Genomic DNA, 14,786 nt, shown 5'->3' with positions numbered 1-14,786 from the left:
CAGCCTGCGTGGGGGAGCGGGAACGATCCCCGTGCCAGCAATGCAAGCGAGCAAAAACCTACCATCAAAGCAACAAGTGTTATGGGGAGCAACACCCCCTGCCCCATGTCACAGCTGCTGAAGGCCGGTGCTGCAGCACAGCCCTTGGTACCCACCTCGCCAAAACGCCCTGGGCTGCAGCCCCGGAGATGCACGAAGGGTGAGCAGGGCCGGCTGCGGGGAGCCTGCCTGTGCGCGGCTCCTGGGCCAGCCGCGGGACCCTCTGCCCTGCCTGCCCTCTGGGAAGCAGAGAAGTTCCCAGCTGAGCAGAGCGGCGGTTTCCCCGTCCAGCTGGAGCGCAGCCCCCACAAGGGCCGTGCACGCCGCCTCCAGCACGCTCCCTGGACAACAAGCCTTAACGAAGGCAGTGTGTGGGGCTGGGCAGAGCGTGCCTCCCGCACTAGCCTGCTGCGCACACAACCTGTTGGGCAGCAAAGGGGGAAAGCAGGTGCCCTGACAGGGTGGAGAGCAGAACCTCTCGTACACATCTGCTGCACCTCCCACGACAGGCTCCCTGCTATTTATTGCTTCGGCCAGCTCCTGGAGGACACCAAAGATGCCACCTCGGCCCAGAAAGTCCAGTGTCCCGACGCAAAGTGCTGCCTGCGAGTGATCACTGTTGTTTCCAGCACAACACCTGGCAGCTTCTGCAGCTGCTTCCCCTCTGGTTTCCACCTGGAGCCAAGAGGCTGCGCCAGGGCCAGCCCGCACGGTGCTCGGGGCACGCTGGGCTGACACCAGCAATCGCAGGCGAACGCAGAGCTCCACAGCGCTTGTGTGGCTCAGTGACGGGCACACTACACGGTCCTGAGGGCCGGGTATAATTACAGGCAGGTAATTGGCAAAGCGCAGGCCTGGCTAAGCCACACATCTGGTGGCACAACCTCCCCAGGCCCCCAAAGCTTGGCCTTTTTAGTCCAGCTCAAGTAGAGGCGCTGCCAGCGTGAGCCCAGCAGATGCTCCGGCTGCCATGAGCTGCAGCACCTGTACGGGAAACACTGACGGGGCCAGGCTCTTCCCATCACGAGTGGAGCAAAGCCACCCTGGGCTCTGCCTGCTGGGAGGGGGCTGGCACCGGGGGTCCCAGTCCAGGACCTATACATACAACCTATACTCCATAAACCCCGGGGGGGAGTATCCCACACAGCCCCCCCGACGTTGCCGGTGGTTTCCAGCCATCGGGGTGCAGCGCTGGAGGAGCCTTCGGGCCCTGCGCAGCTGGAACACGGCTGTGCCCCCCAGCTTTGGCACACCTGCTCTGGGCAGCATCCCGTGGGCAGCACCGAGGGGCTCGCGTGGGCCAGGGAAACAACGGGACAAAGGGAGGATTTCCAAACAGCACACGAGCAGTACCAGGACCTTGGCAAAGTGAGTGAGTCAGCCCCCAGCCCAGGGAGCACCTCCTGGGTAGCACTGGATGGAAAGAGCCCGTTGGCTGCTGGCAGCTGCTCCCAAACAACAGACACTGCGCCCGGGACAGGGAAAAGCAAAAGAAAACCGTAAGAAACCCAGCCCCGATGGTGTCACTGTCCCAGTGAGCACAAAGCACCCGAGCAGAGGGTGCCCCAAGCCTCCTGACACGATGTGCTTTCTTTTTAAAGCCCCAGCTTGTGGAGTTGCAGAAACACATAAAAAATCTCAGCATTGACACAAAGATGAATTTCTTCCCCTTCAGCTCGCAAAGAAACCTTGAAAATAACAAGTCCAAAAGGCTCAGATACCAAACGAGAGCCGAACAGAACACGTGCCTACTTGCACAGTCTTTATAACGCTTCATATTTTAAACTGTCTCCTAAATTACACAGCTGTTACAGCCAAATGCACTTCTGTATCAGAAATGCCTATCTTGAAAAAGTGATGCTCATTTCCACCCTATTTTTAGAAGATAAAAAACCTTCTCACCTCACAGCCAACCTGCCCTCCTGCTGCAGCCTGACCTTCTCTGCACTGCCCTGCTCTCGCTACCGCTTCAGCCCCTGCCCCGGTACCTCCTTCTCCGAGCAGCCTCGTGCTGCGGCTCTTGCCATTCCTGAAGGGATGTCAGGGGTCTCCTCCTCTCCTGTTTGTACTTTGTGTTCGTTTGGAAACTGATAAATCCATCAGTTCAAATGAAGTGTTTTGAGCCCTTTGTGATGGTGATTAAGCACACAAGTGCGACCTGCACACATTAGTCCTTCTCTCCAGCTTGGTTTAAACAAAAGCCCTCAACACCGTATCACAAAAAAAGGACACGAAACCGAAGTGCAAACACAGACCTGTCCTGCCTCTCCTGTCCCATCTATTTGTCAGATGGCTTCCTCAGTTTATCCCTGTTCTTCCTATGGGTGAGCTAGCTGTCTGCCTGCTGGAGCTTCCTCCTGTTTATCCATCCTTCTAGCTTCTCAGTTCTTACACAGCACCTATCACCACAGCATCCAAGAACTGTACAAAATCCAGAAGTTTTTCCTCCACGGCAACACTCTGAGAAAAACTGGCAATACTTTAACTTGCCTGTGAAAGCCCACCCCAGCCCTCTGCGTGCCCCAACCCTCCAGGCTCTTACACGGCTCCCTCGGTAATGACCATCAGCATCTTCCTCCCAGAGGTGCTGGCAGAGGCAGATGTCCTTTCATCAACCCCACTGTTCAGAAGGCGAGACATTCTAAAGATCCATACTGAAAAAACCCAAGTATATTTTTGCATTTCTCTTCCTGGTTTACTCTCCCAGCCTTAGTCCACATTCTCTGGCTTTTCCCTCAGCAACCATTAACATAAGAATGTTTCTTCCTTAAATAACATTGGAGATTGCCAAAGAACTGCTAGGTTCAGAGAGCCGAGGCTTGGGGAAAACATCACAAGATTCACAGCAAAACCACAACGGCTCACCACACCATGGGAGCAGCATCACTCCCATAGTAATAGAGACTTAGAAACGCATCGGTGCTTACATATCCGTTCTCCCAGGGCAGGGACCGGTGTGGCAGCTGCCTCTGCCGCCTCCGATGGGCATTCTTCCAACGGGCAGCGCTGATCATCCATCCGGTTGCTCTGGAACTTGCTCAGCAGGTCAAAGAAGCATTCCTCATCCGAAGGGGTCCGGTTGATTTTCTGGAATGACAGTAACATACAGAAGAGAGTCAGAACACCCCAAACAACTTCCCCGTGTCCAACCGGTCTGCCTGACGTGGCTTGGCAACACGCCATGCCCTCTCCTGGGCCGTTCAGAGGCTGGCTACTGGCCGTGCCTGCAGCTTGCCAAGCCCCGCAGCCTGGAGCCTGCCTGGGGTCACTGCTACTTGTTCCCTCCGTTCTCCTGGCTCCGAAATAACCTCTCCCTGTTTCTCTTGCCACCCTTCAGCGTGGACAAACTAACACCATCCTCTCAGAGGAGACCACAGAACATCACGAAGTCCCCTCTCCTGCAGGGACCCCCAAGCAAGAGGCAGAGCTCCTCTGCGACGCGTGCTCTGCAGGATGGGCAGTTGTGGAGAGCAGCAGCCCCTCCAACAGGTCACCCGCACTGTGCCTGACCCCAGAGGCTCTGGGCACTTGTGCCACCCAAACCAGCGCCCAGCTCCTACCTGCAGAGCAGCCTCCATTGCTGCGGAGCATCTTGAGCGCTCAGAACAAACTGAAGGCTGAAAGGGAAAGAGGGGAGGAAAGGGGACAGCATTCGCCCTGGCGCTGCTCCGCTGGGAAGAGGAGCTTCTGAGCTGGCAAAGGCGTGGGCTCAGAGAGGGACCACGGTCGGGAGGACGAGGGATGAGGGGGAGCTGTGTGGACACCCTGGCTGAAGTGCTGTGTGCCCAGCTAAGGCTCAGCTCGAGCTCAGGCATCCCAGCACTCAGCCGTCCTTTTTACTCAGCTAAATTTAACCTCTGCAGGCCACTGCCCCTCGCACCCCCAGCGCTTCCTTCCAGTACTCCTGTGTCCTCAGTACACCGCCTGCTCCAACAGTCACCGAGCTGCCAATGCCACAAAATTATAGTTTTTCAGGAAAACAGTTCTTGCACGAAAATAAGCGTGCTCATAAAATGAGCCCCAAATAAGCACCTTACACTAGACAGCGATATATTTAAGTCATGCTGCAGAAGGGTTCACATTCAAGGCAGCCTCTTAAAAGCGCTGTGTTGTGTCTAGTTCCAGCACAGAGATGAGCCCCGTGTTGGGAGAGTGAACCCAGAGTCCTGCCCACCCTGGGGCAGCCAGTGCAGTCGGAGCAGCGGATCCTTCCAAGGAGCCACTCACAACGGAATATAAAATTAGACAGTGATAAGAAGGGCATCTGCCAGGCTCGGGAAGGGTCCCTGCATGCTGAGCTGGTGCCAACAGATACTGGAAGAAATACCACAACAGAAACCAACCAGAAACTCTTACAACTGGGTTTGCCGGTGCTGAGCTATTTTCCAGAACGGGGCTGGGGAAGGCCACTCTGAGGGGGAGCATTGGGTCCCCCCTGGAGAGCAGCACGCCCTGCCAGAGCGATAGAGAGGGCACAGAGAGAACTGGCCCAGAGCACCAGAGCTTTCAGTGCAGAAAGGGATCTCCTTGGCTGTTCACAAAGCAAAGCCCCTCTCCTAGCTCTGCTGGTGGCCATTCTGGGCAGTTCAGGAGCCCTCCCTCTCCTACCAGCAGAGAGCTCTTCACCAGGGCAGAGGCACGAAAAGCCTTTCAAGGGAGATCTGCAATGAGGAGAGACTTGTGCTGACAGGGTTAAAGCTGCAAGTTGGATTCAGTAAATGAAGGAAAACAATTTTCCTGTATGCTAAGTGAAGCAGATGAGATGCACTCAGCTTCTATTTAGGGCAGCATCAAAATTAGCAGCGGGCCAGAGAGGAACATTAGCAATGTGGGAGCTGATCAGGGAGGGGAAAAACCCCTCTCACCTCCTTCCACGTGCCAATCTGCTAATGAAACAGCGGCTCCGGCGGACCCTCTGAACCGCTGGCAGTTGCACCTTGGAAATCAAAGCTTGCTTGGGCTTGAACCGAGGATGAACTACGCCTGTCCCAGCTCTGCTATGTTGGTTTGCGTGACCCAAATTTCAGGCTAGAGGAGGAAGCCGGCTCATTCACACCAAGCCTCCTGCTCGCTTCCCTGCGACTGCACAGAGTAAATCAGAGCAGCCGCAGGTCCGCAGGAGCAGTTTTGCCTTGCAGGGAGCAGCCTGTCGGTCAGAATCCCCAGCTCAGGGCTTCCCTGTCACAGAGACGAGATTCCCCTGGGTGCATCCTGCCAGGGATCCTGCAATTTTGTGTGTCGGGATCTCTGCTCAAAACGTGCCTGGGAGAGGAAAGGATGCTCTGAATCAGTAGGAAGAGCAGCCAGTGCATGCAAAGTGTGGGACGGGGCTGGCTGCGTGCCTGGGTACCTCCCAGTACGGTGGCACCCGGAGGGGCAGGAGGCCGGTGCCCACGGGCCAGTATTAGGGCTCGCACGTGCTGCGGCAGCCCGGGATGTGGGTGCCGCAGGGCCCCCGTCAGCACCTGCCCATGCCAGGCTCCCCCCAGCGCTGCCCCAGCCAACCCGCGCCCCAGGCCTGCGCCTCCCTAATTAAAATGCCCAGATATGACAAGGCACGGCATGCTTGGCTCCCGCCGCTCACGAGGCTGTTCCTAGCCCCGAGGAAGGAGCTGTGAGGGCAGATGGATGCGCAATCACACCCTGGGGCCCACCATCTGCTACCGAGCTGTGCTTGCCCAGGGCTTGGCACAGCCAGGGTGGTCAGGAGGCTTCCTGAGAGCCAGGGCATCCCCTAACAGGGCTGAGCAACAGTCCTGCGATAGCACAGACATACAAAAACCAGGCACCACAGGCCCAAGACCCAGACCCCTAAATGGTTCCCAGGCAGCTGCCTTGGCTTCCAGCCCCGAGACCACTTCTCGCTCCGTGGCTGGCATTCCTGCCTGCCCTTATCCCCCATCCTCTGCCTCTACACCACAACTGCCCCAATCCTGCCAACTGTTAATTTTCCGCTGGTCAGCCAGCCTCCATCATGGGCAAAGAGGCAAACCAGCCCCATTTGCACTGGGCAGAGGGACCATGGGCTTTTGCTGCACTCACAGCCTGGGGGCTGCTGATTGCGCCCAGGGCACGCTTGCCCTTGGCACGGGCACAGAGATACACATGCCTCTCTCCACGCAGGGACAAGGACAGGCATGGAGCCTCTGCTCCTGTTCCTTGACTTCAGGCGAGACAGGGATGGCCACTGTCCCAGGCAGGCGGAGGTCTCGTACGTGGGGGTCAGAGCTTTGTCCCTGTTTTCTGTGAGTGGTATTTCCACCTGGACACTGCCAGCTGAGAGAGCTGAGCAACCTGCCTAAGGACAGCCTGAGAGCAGGACTCGCTCACCTGGATCAGGTCTCCCTCACTGGAAGGCATCCGGGCTTTTACATACATTTATTTGCTGGTGGATAAGCAGGCTGTTTAACCTGCCAGGCTGGATGTGGAATGTGTAAAACACAGCCGAGGTGTTGGAAAGACAGTGAAGAGCAGCTGTGGGGAGTGAGGGGGTGCCTGCTGCCGCTCGCCCCTCTCCCTGCAGTGGTGTTGCCCCAGGGAGTCCCTCTGCTCGGCTGAAACTGGTGGCTCTTCAGGAGGGATCAGGGGAGCCTGGTGCTGGGGCTGCCCAAAGCCCCTGCCCTGCAGAGCACAAATGCAACCTATTTCCTCTCCAAAAACTCATGCTAAATAAAACCTTACACAGTCTCTGGCCGAGAAGGTCCTGGGGGACCCGGCTCTGCCCCCTGGGCACAGGAGTGCAGGGCACAGACCAGCATCTCGTGGGGAAATCCCTCAGACTGGCTGCTCCAGCTGCACGGGTGAGACCAAGGCTGAAGTGATCCCCCAGGCAAAGCGAAACAAAGTCAGAACAGACTCCTGCGCCCTTGGCCCTTTGGCCATTTTGACTCGGATTCAGGAAAGTCACTAAGCAAATGCAGAAGGGCTAACGGCAAGAACTAAACCACTTTCCAGTTCCCAACACCCGAAGCCACAGCACACAAATGCCCAGCAGGTTGCCTCTTGGAGGCCACTGCCCACCGGGGTCTCTGCAGAGAAGAGCCTTTCCCCGACACACTCCTGCTCCCGAGCCACATCCCAGGATTGGCTGAAGATGCGTTAATTATCTCTGTGCTAGTTTCACATGGCATTCCCATGCCTGACATCCACGAGGAGCAGGACACAGTGTGTTCTAGCAGGTAGATGAGGGGGATCCTCATGTCTGGGCCAGAAGCAGTAAGTCTTTGGTCACAGCAAGGCAGTGTCACTGCCCTCGTGGCTCAGGCTTTCTGCTCCACAACACTGCACCAGTTCCTGGGCAGCACCCCGTCCCCAGTCTGGCTTTGGCATCCGAGCAGCCCACTCCCACCGCCGGCCCGGGCTGTGCTGTCCCACCACACACGGGCACCTGCTGTTACAAATACCCTCAACTGAACGGCTCTGGCCACAGTGGCTTCTCCCACAGCCTCCTGTGCCCCCACAGGGCTTGAAGCCAGCTGGGGCAGAGCCGGGGGGCTCCCCCAGAAGCAGTGGCAGCCAGGGTGGGACGCAGCTCTCTCCACATTTGCTGCCCAGCCCCACCAAAAGCCTGTCCGATCACAGCCATGCGACAGCACACTCCCAGATTGCTCCGAGAGGGCTCCAGGGGCCCCCAGGGACTACGGCAGATGATTTCTGCACTGGCAGAGCCACAGCACGTCCCCCATTGATTCCTGCCGCTGCCATGTGCCAAAAGCACCTGCTGTACCATGGGTGAAACATCCCCTTTGAAGGGAGCTTCGCCCACCAAACTACAGATGCTCTCGTGAGCTACCCAAAGGGCCAAACCTTGTTCCTCCGTCAGGTCAGCATCTCCTCTCGCAGCTGGCTTTCCCACAGGGCACTGGCCTGCCTCTCCCCTGCTCCAGGCTCAACTTCTTGCAGAGCTGCCCTGATGCAGCAAGGACCCGTCAAGCTCAAAGTCCTCTCACTCCAGCTTCATCCAGCTCCCCGAGGGGACGGCACTGCCCTACCTGCGGGCAGGACCCGCTGCCCAGCAGCAGATGGACCCTGGTCAGTCTGGCACAGTGGATACAGCTCTGGACCTGCTGCTCACAGGCAGACTGGCTCTGGTATGTGGGCCAGGTCAGGGACGAGGTGTGGGCAGCAGCAAGTTCAGGGATAAAGCAGCAGTTTTCACCGTTGCTCCCTCAGAGAGCACTGCCTTGGCATTCAAATGTGTCCACCACGATTCCTCCTCCTCACCTTATTTCAGGGAGGAAACAACCTGGAGATGAAGTGACTTGACCAAGTGACACAGCGGCAGAGCTGGGACAGGATCCAGCAATCTGTCCCCAGGGCCAAGCTCTCAACTGCAGATAGTTCTTGGAAAAATTGTGCCCCTTGTTCTAGCAGGCACTTATCTGCCCAGGGCCTGGCAGGTACTCGTTCCAACACATCGATGCCCGTGTGCCATGCCTTATCTGCCTCTCCCTCTATAAACCAGACACATCACAACTATTTTACCTCCTCTCTTTTCTTGGCAGTTGACCTCAAAATCACCAGGCAGGAGTGGGGCTGCCAGTGCTGGGAGTGCTTTATCCCACGCTACCCTACTACCTGCCAGTCCTCTGTATGTGGTTTTCCTTTATCCCCGTATCACCCTAACACCTCGCCCCAGAGGAACCCACCACGGGGGCCAGCACCACTGGCACAGCCATGACGCCAAACCCCCTCACCTCACGGGTACATCAGGCACTTTAATTTCCCCATCTCATTGCTTCACCTGGTGAAAGGCACCTGAGGGAGGTTTGTAAAGAGCCTCCTGGGGGGCACAGGGGGTGCTGGAGAAGGGGCATGGAAGCAAACCCCTGCCCAAAGGTGAAGCCTGCTTTACTGGGAGGTGACATGTCTGGGGCATTATCTCCAGGGTTGGGAGCAGGGCTCTCCCAGTCCCCAGCCACCAACACGGCTGGAGTCTCCACTCCTTGAAGAGACTGTCATCTTCAGAGTCAGAAAAGCTGTTAAACTTGTCCCATCTTTGCTGAGAACAGCACTTCCCTTTCAATGCCAATCCTCAAGCACTGCCGCCACGCTCCCTCCAAAAGGCAGGGCTGGCAGACACCCCATCCTCCCCCAGCGAGCGTGGCCAGGCACAGAGAACCACCAACCACACTTGCCGCCCTCTGCTACGAGACATGGGCAGACACCCCAGCAGCCTGTGCACTGCTCGCATCCGTTTCCCAGAAAGTTGCAAAAATATTAATAATAAAAAGTTCAAGCTGAAGCTACCTGATAACTTCAAAAAAATAAGCATACATGGGCAATATGCAAGCCCTGGCCCAAGTAAATCTCTCTTCTGTATCTCTGTATCTACCTCCTCCTCTTATTCCCGATCTAGCCTCTCATTTCAGAGGACAGAAGGAAAACACAAACAAAAACCGAGTTTTACTTACTGACCTCAGCAGCCAGCTCTTCCCCAGGCTCCAGCTTTTACATGTCCACGAGTAAAAACGCCCTCACCTCGCAGGGCAGAGGCTGGTGATGCGGGGCTGCTGCTTCGATGCTCTTTAGCTACAGCTAGCAGCCGAGAGAACTCTCCCCAGCTCCGAGAGCTCTCCCCAGCTCCGCTCCGGCTGCCGGAGCAGAGATTTATGCAGAGCGCGCAGCCATGTGAAGAACGTCGCCAGCACCGATGACCCGCTGGGTGCGAGATGCAGCTTAAAGCGACAGCCCTGCTCGCCACACTCCTCCCGAGTCACTCCTGTGCCCTTGCACGAGGGGGTGAGCTCCAGCGAAGCGCTTCTCTCTCCCTCACCTCGCTGCCACAATCCTAGTGTTATTAGATGATGCTCTTAAACACACAGTGGAGCTACGTGAATATTTAGCTTTCCTTCCACCTCCTCACCTCCTACCCACCACACACACTTTACCTTAAAAATAGATTGGGATCAATTTTCCCAAACTACATCTGCAAACACACTCAGCTCTACAGGCACACACACCATGACGGCGAATGCAATGCGCACATACAGACACAAAATGATCACACAGATTTAAAGCACCAAAATATTGAAGGACCATTTTTAGCTCCTGATAGTCCTCCTGCTCCTCATATTATTAGATATGTGATTTTTTTTGTCTTATCGCAAGAGCCAAAGATGCTCAGCCATAAGTATCTCTTAATTTAGATGTACCGCTGTTTAACAGAGGGAAATTTCTAATTGCAACAAGGTTTTAAACATGGAAAGATGAAAATGCTATGCAACAACCGAAGAGCTGTTCTTACCTCCCATTTGTGAAATGTGAATGCAAAATGTGGATTTCTGACAGTGAAATGGGTCACTGGGAAGAGAAGCAGCTTGTCAAAGGCCACCTGGCAGGGCAGTAGCAAAACAGGGACAGAGCCCCGTTGGCACTTCCAGCTCACCGTCCACACTGTCCTCTTACACTTCATTCTCATTTTTCGTTGCAAAAGTAGGAAATTTCTTTATCCTGAACAAATGCAGCTTTTGGGGACTGCCCGTGCCTTTCCATACCAGTAAATTTACTTCCAGGAGTCACTCATAATAGAAACACGGGAACTGTGGGGCCTGAGGATCAGGACTCCTGGCTCGGTGCCTGGCCCTGGCCCCTGCCAGGCAGCACGCAGGGCACAGCAGCTCTCAGCCCTCAGCCCCCTTACATCCCCAAGAGGGGCTGTGAAGCCTCACTGAGCTTTGTAACGATCCTGGACCCAAGGGCAAGGTGTCACGGATGCATAACGCATCTCCAGCAGGACAGCGGCAGAGCCGGGGCTGCCACCCTCCGGAACTGTGGATCCATCAGTGCCCACGAGGCTGATCTGGCTGACGGGAGGCGACCAGGCTGCGCTCGGGGCAGACACCAGCTCTGAAGCAACAAGTGATAAGATGCCCCGTGCTGATGAGACACGGGCAGAACTGTCACGGTGGGGATGCCTCAGGCATGCAAGATGGATCCCCCCCGGGGCACCAGTGATGCTGGCCAGGATCTGTCCTGTGGTGCAGCCCCATCTGTCACGTGCCAGAAAAGGCCAACTTTCCGTCACACAGGTCCTTGCAAAATCCTGCTATCAGGACAAAGCAGGCAAAAAGGCAATTACTCTGCACCTATTTTGTTCTGGTGCCACAGGCTATGGAAGGCAAGAGACAACTGGGAATTGGCCTCGAACTAAGCTGCTGCCTGGGGAGCTCACATACTAAACTCCAATTGAGTTTGTGATTTAATTTTTAAAAATGCTACAGCAACTGAGCAGGGGAAGAAGGGGCAAGGAATGGCAAGGAGCAGGGCACAGCCGACCTGCCTGCTGTCACACTGAGCGCGGGGGCACAGATGCTGCAGGTACTGTCACCCTGCTGCTGCATTGCTGGGGGGCTGCGTTAAGGGGATACTTTGGTGGAGAGGGGGAAGAGGGGAGTGAACCAGAACTGAGACTCTGCCCCTTATCTGAATTGCCAAGTCCACTTGGGACAGTTATGAAAGGGGGCATCTGAAGCCGCTATTGAGGGCAAAATGCAGAAGATGGGTGTAACACAGAGCAGAGCCCACACACCAGAGGTCGGTGCTTGGAGCAGCAAGAGGAAACAACTTTTTGCATCTGGGTTTAGGATGCAGCAAAGAAGAGTGAGTGAGGCGTCCGTGATCTGCAGACATCACCCGCAACTTCAGGTTCCAGTTCTCACGTCAGGGCGCTGCGAGTGTGTACCCGAGCGTGCCCTCAGCACACGTGTGCCCTTCGGTGTGCTTTGCAAACTGCACAGCCACAGCCCCTGCTGCAGACCATACACACACTGCTCAAACACAGGACGTGCACACCGCGCTTCCTTTGTAGGATGAAATTATAACCCTTACTTGGACTGTTTTCAAAGATTTTTTTTCCTTTAAACAACTCGCCCACTCATCCCTATAAAAGCCGGTGCTAAAAGCTGGTTCTGTTGTTAAGATTTCAAATAACTTGGGTTTTATTGTTTCAAACAAAACCAAAACAACACCCACGCTCCCTCTTTCCTTAATCGAGTAACTGCTGACCTGTTGGGAGCATGCCCTACTGCCACATGCAGCTTAAATCCACACCTTCGGATCAATAGCAGGTGACAGTATTGGTTTTGGTTTTATTTTGAGACAGAACGTGGCGTGCCTGAGTGGGTGTCTGGCTGAAGTGTTACTGAAACCTCTGCTACTTGCAGTGCCAATCTGACTGCCTGAAAGCCAGTGCCACTGTGCTCCGATTTTGGCCACTTTGTGCAACAACCTTATCCATACTGGATTTACACTCTTTCACCAGCTGGACAGTAATCTACGCTGAAATCGCAGGCCAGGTAACTAGCCCTCACTGGTGAGACCAGTGCACCCATGGCATGGGAATGACTTCTGGTTTCTCTTTAGGAAGCAATATATTAGTCAGCATATTCAAACATACTCTAACAGTTACAGCCATACTCTGTCGTTAATGTAGCAACTTTTCCACATAGGTTTTGACAGGATTTACCATGCCACGCTGGGTTTCCCTGTCACCGTTTAACAGAAACACACAAGCCTAGATTTAGCACCTGAAGCTTAAATTACTAACCAAGGAGACAAGTTAGCAGCATTATCATTCCAGGACAGTCCCTCCAGTCTATGAAAGAAGATGGGCAGCTACAGAGGTCAATTTGGCCCATCAGAAACCTAGAGGATCCCTTCAACACCAAAACTGGGAGTGAACTGAACCCCTCGCTCAGAACAATTCAGGTTATAGGTAGATGCTGGCCAGCAGTAAATTCTTGGAGTGTAACTGATGCTCACCCTCACACAGAGCTGTGGTACCTGCCATGCACCCGAGCAGCAAAGCACAACGTTTCAGCTGAAACTAGTTGCAGTGATTTACTTTGCAGTTGGAGGGGGGTGGAACTAGGACCACGCTCAGCTGTTGAGTCTCAGCTGAGCAGCAGTAATTTGCAAAACCGAAATAACTCCATTGCTTTAAAGGATATAACCCATATTCTTGATTAATTAGCACAGAAGCCAAGGTTAATATAGAGTGCTCAACTCCCAGTCACCTACTCTATCCACTAGACCGCACCGCCACCTCCCCACTTCCAGCCCTACTGAGGAGTAGGAGGTGATGGAGGAGACAGGTGCCTATAAGCCCGCTGCCAGTGAAGGACATGCTCCTTTTCAGCGATGGAAATGATCCAAGGCTCCCCCAGCAGCAGATATGCCCTCCTCCCCACAATATACCGCGCTCGGTGCAGCTGAAATTGGAACCTGCTGACAATTTGCTTTGAAAATGCTTTGCAAAAAAAAGCCTGCTTGTCTCTGGATTGCCAAAACTGTGCTGCTTTCTTGAAACACACTTTTATTTAGACACCTACTTGCTCTTAGCGCAGCACTGTTTCAAAAAGCAGCTGAACAGATGCAGCACCTTTACCAGGGGTGGAAACGATCTGGTGAAGTTAGTCGGTGGATCTGCACACACCCGTCTACATTAGGACCCATAACGCACACCTAACCTTCCTATAAACACCCTTCACTGCAAACGCCCAAATCTTAATTACTATTTACTCATATTCCAGTAATGCCTGAAGGCTGCACTCAAGATCAAGGCCTTGTTATGCAAGGCACCCTGCAAAACACGAAATCCTGGCTGTGCTGGGGGTGGGGAGGACCCTGGGGCCGGTACCTGTGGGTTTGCCATTTCAGCGATGGTCAGATACAGCCCTTCTCAGGAGAGCTTAAACAGGTAAGACATAAATCACATGTGAACACAGAAACAGCTTTTCCTATCAGCAAAAAGCAGCTCTTACTCTGGTACATGCTGTTGTAAAGGGCAAGACGAAACTATGCCCCATTTGGGAAAGGCAAAGACAGGGAGGTTCTACGTGACAGGGCCCAGAGAATACTAGGATGCAAACGGCTTTAGATACAGGCAAAAAATCCTCCAGGGACTTTTTTGCACACCCCAGGGGAGCGGCACCTCCTGCACCCAAGCATATTCAGTGGTCTCACTGTTTGCTGGCTCTCAAAGGAGGACCGTACCTCTCTGGTTCCCCCTCTCCTCCAGCACAATGAGCACTGCAGGGAACTGCAACTCTCTCCGTGGCTCAGGTACCATGATCCAGGATAGAAAAGTGGATCCATGGGATTGTTCCGGGCCCTTTTCTGATTGCACACCTCCTCAAGCAGCTTCCCCAGCAGTCCCTGCACATGAAGCGCTTACCTGGGTTCAGCCCTCTGCCAGGTTCAGGCTGGAGTCTTCTGGGGCCGTATGGAGAACGGGAAAGAGCCGGGGGCTCTAAAAACCCATTATTTAGTCTTTTTTAGATTAATTGGTGTTAATTGCCTTGGGAGGCTCAAAAATAGCACTGCTAATGGGAAACACGGGTGCAGGCTGAAGGTGGTGTGAGCAGCAGCTCGTGGTTGCCACATCAACCCTGGATGCAGGTTGTGCCCAGCCCAGCGGGCAGCCAGCAACGACTGCCAAAAGCAGGGAGACCTTCTCCTGCCCAGCTGGGACATGCCTGCACCTCTAACCCTGACATCCCCCCTCAACAGCTGTGTTCACTGTCACACTCATACAGGGGCAGAGGGAGCTTTCCTGCTGCCCCAACTGTTTTTTTTTATCATCAGTTCCAAGAAACAGCACCTGAACCTTCCTCGTTTCCTTTGATTTATGGATTCACATCCTTCTCTTTACTCCTGCAACCACAGAAGATGCCCAGCCAGCTCGCAGGGACCTCAGTTTCCTGCACTGAGTCCAAACACAGAAGCAAGGACAGCCCAGAGAAAGC

The 14,786-nt window shown here is 54.6% G+C and overlaps 1 protein-coding gene across 3 annotated transcripts in view; it reads right to left on the bottom strand.

The window, feature by feature from the left end:
- GPSM1 (G protein signaling modulator 1) overlaps window positions 1-14,786 on the bottom strand; it is an 83,262-nt gene that overhangs the window by 3,023 nt on the left and 65,453 nt on the right. For 2 of the 3 annotated variants that reach the window (XM_040606416.1, XM_040606415.1), the window contains exon 12: window positions 2,967-3,126. In XM_040606416.1, the coding sequence (XP_040462350.1) occupies window positions 2,967-3,126 (160 nt within the window). Of the gene's footprint in view, window positions 1-2,966; window positions 3,127-9,456; window positions 9,693-14,786 lie in introns of those variants that run through there. The other variant, XM_040606417.1, reaches the window with a different exon arrangement.

This window comes from Falco naumanni, chromosome 9 (assembly GCF_017639655.2).
Source record: "Falco naumanni isolate bFalNau1 chromosome 9, bFalNau1.pat, whole genome shotgun sequence".
Lineage (NCBI taxonomy): Eukaryota > Metazoa > Chordata > Aves > Falconiformes > Falconidae > Falco > Falco naumanni.
The sequence above is the reverse complement of the archived record's forward strand: the minus strand, read 5'-3'. Positions and strand labels throughout refer to the sequence as shown.